General features: G+C 61.4%; 1 protein-coding gene across 1 annotated transcript in view; it reads left to right on the top strand.

The window, feature by feature from the left end:
• Positions 1 to 1,094: 1,094 nt before the first annotated feature.
• The window catches only part of EPB41L1 (erythrocyte membrane protein band 4.1-like 1), a gene marked incomplete at its 5' end in the record, with an annotated part of 17,500 nt that continues 16,563 nt past the window's right edge, over positions 1,095 to 2,031 (top strand). Inside the window, one exon of the mRNA XM_010083971.1 lies at positions 1,095 to 1,286. Coding sequence (XP_010082273.1) covers positions 1,095 to 1,286 — 192 coding nt within the window. The remainder of the gene's footprint in view (positions 1,287 to 2,031) is intronic.

Genomic DNA, 2,031 nt, shown 5'->3' with positions numbered 1-2,031 from the left:
GCGCCAGCACCATGCAGCCGTCACTGTCCCGCTCGGCACCGCAGGGCAGACCCCGCCAGGGCCGTGGGCACCGCTCTGGTCCCTCCCCTGCCCGCCTCATTGCTTACCCGCCGCATGTGCATGTGCTGCTCCCCCGGCCCCCGGCACACCCGAGCCCAGAGGTGGGCAAACCACGATGCGCTTGGCCACGGCTCAGCACGCGGGTCCACAGGGGAGTTTGTTCATTAGGTGTGCTGAGTCTTCAGGATCTGCAAAAATTGGTGAGGTTTTTCATGGGGCTCTTTTGGGTCTCTGGGCTGTTGCTGAGGAGAAATATCAGGGGAGGTATTTTAGGGGACTCCTTTCGAACCTCAGGAGAGGTTTGAGTTTGAAGCAGAATCCAGGGTTCTTGCTCTTGCTGGTTTTTGCTCTGAGCTGGTTTGCCCACCTCTGCGGCAGAACGAGGGGAGCCACCCCAGTGCCTGTACCATCACAAAGCGATGCTCTAACGCTTAAACCCCACCTTGCACCGAGTGCTTGGGGCTGTCCTCTCTGCACAGCAGGCCAGACCCTGCCACAGGGTGCTGCTCCATGGTGATCCAGACCTGGATCCGTGCTGGACATCTCTGACCAGCCCTTGCCCTCCTGCCCTTTGGCAAAGCCCACTTGGAAGGCGCTCTGTTGGAAGTGCTGGTCTCCTGCCCTGGCTGGGACAGAGGCTGGGGTCCCTTTGTGCCTGGCACGAGAGCAGCAGAGGAGGCTGCTGGCAGTTCTGACAGGGCCTGATCCCTTGCTGATCCCAAGGGAGAGCCCACCTCTTCCTCCACGTGTCTCAGCTTGTCCTCAGCAGGCCGTGCTGGAGGTGCCGGAGGGGCATGCCGTGCCCTTCATGGAGGGCACCTGCCACGCACGGTTGGCCACGTGCTGCCTTTTTGCTGCTGCTTGAAACGGTCTGAGTGAGAACTGCAGACTGGGGTGCGCTGTCATGCTCTCCGTTTGTCTCGAGACCCTAAATTCAAGCCCACTGTGAAGCAAACCCTCCCAGTGCCCCTGCTCATCTCTTCTGCCTTGGCTGAGGCTTTAATCACAGTTATCTTCCTCTCTCCTTCCCCAAGTTTTTAGACAAGCCAGAAGATGTCTTGCTGAAGCATCAGGCCAGCATCAATGAGCTGAAACGGACCCTGAAGGAGCCCAACAGCAAGCTGGTTCACAGGGACCGGGACAGGAGGCTGCCTTCTTCACCAGCCTCCTCCTCACCCAAGCATGAGGATGAAACACCAAAGGGAACCCCAGAAAAGGCCAGCGAGGTTTGTTCTGCTCTTATGGAGGGGATCTTCACGGGGAGTGTTCCTCAGCTGCTGGGCTCTGGGGCTCTGCCCCCCATGCTGCCCCGGGGCAGTCTGGTGGGAGCTCCACGGTGGGACATGGGCTGGAGGGAGGGGGCCGTTGGCCAGGCCCTTGTCTCTCTGTTTTGTGACAAGCTAACCGTTTCACGCTGCAGGCAGAGATCTCTTGTGCCCAGGCGCTGCATGGGGTTGAACTTCTCATCCATCTCCAGAGGGCCGTGTTTGGGGTACCCGAGAGCTGGGCTGTGGCTTTGTTGGCCCATGAGGTGGGGCTTTGCTCACCCCTTGTCCCAGCGAGGCTCCTGCGTGGCAGCACCCGCTGCAGCTCACGAGGAGCGTCCTCAGCAGAGCAGGACCAGGTGCCTGCACAGAGGTGCCCGATGTGCTCTCACCGCACCCTGGGCTGTGGGAGCTGGCAGAGGGGTGAGCGGTGCCGTGCTGGCACCCTGCACACGCGTCCTCCCCTCCTGGGGTTCTGCCTGCTGGCTTTGCCGTGGGACCCTGAGTGTGAAAGGAAGGCACGTGGGGAGCTGGAACTGGGGGTGCCAGGATGTGCAGAGCCCCCGGGGCTGCGTGACAGTACAGATGTGGCACAGCTGGATGCTCTGTGTTGCTGGGTTCCTGGCTGGCTCGGTACAGGCAGCGTGTGGCACGGATGTCCCCTCTGCCAGCCTGGATGCCCTCTCCCTGCCAGGGCCCCTCCCTG

The sequence above is a fragment of the Pterocles gutturalis genome, unplaced genomic scaffold, assembly GCF_000699245.1.
Source record: "Pterocles gutturalis isolate BGI_N339 unplaced genomic scaffold, ASM69924v1 scaffold19220, whole genome shotgun sequence".
Taxonomy (NCBI): Eukaryota; Metazoa; Chordata; class Aves; order Pterocliformes; family Pteroclidae; genus Pterocles; species Pterocles gutturalis.
This window is presented reverse-complemented; position numbering and strand designations above follow the sequence as displayed.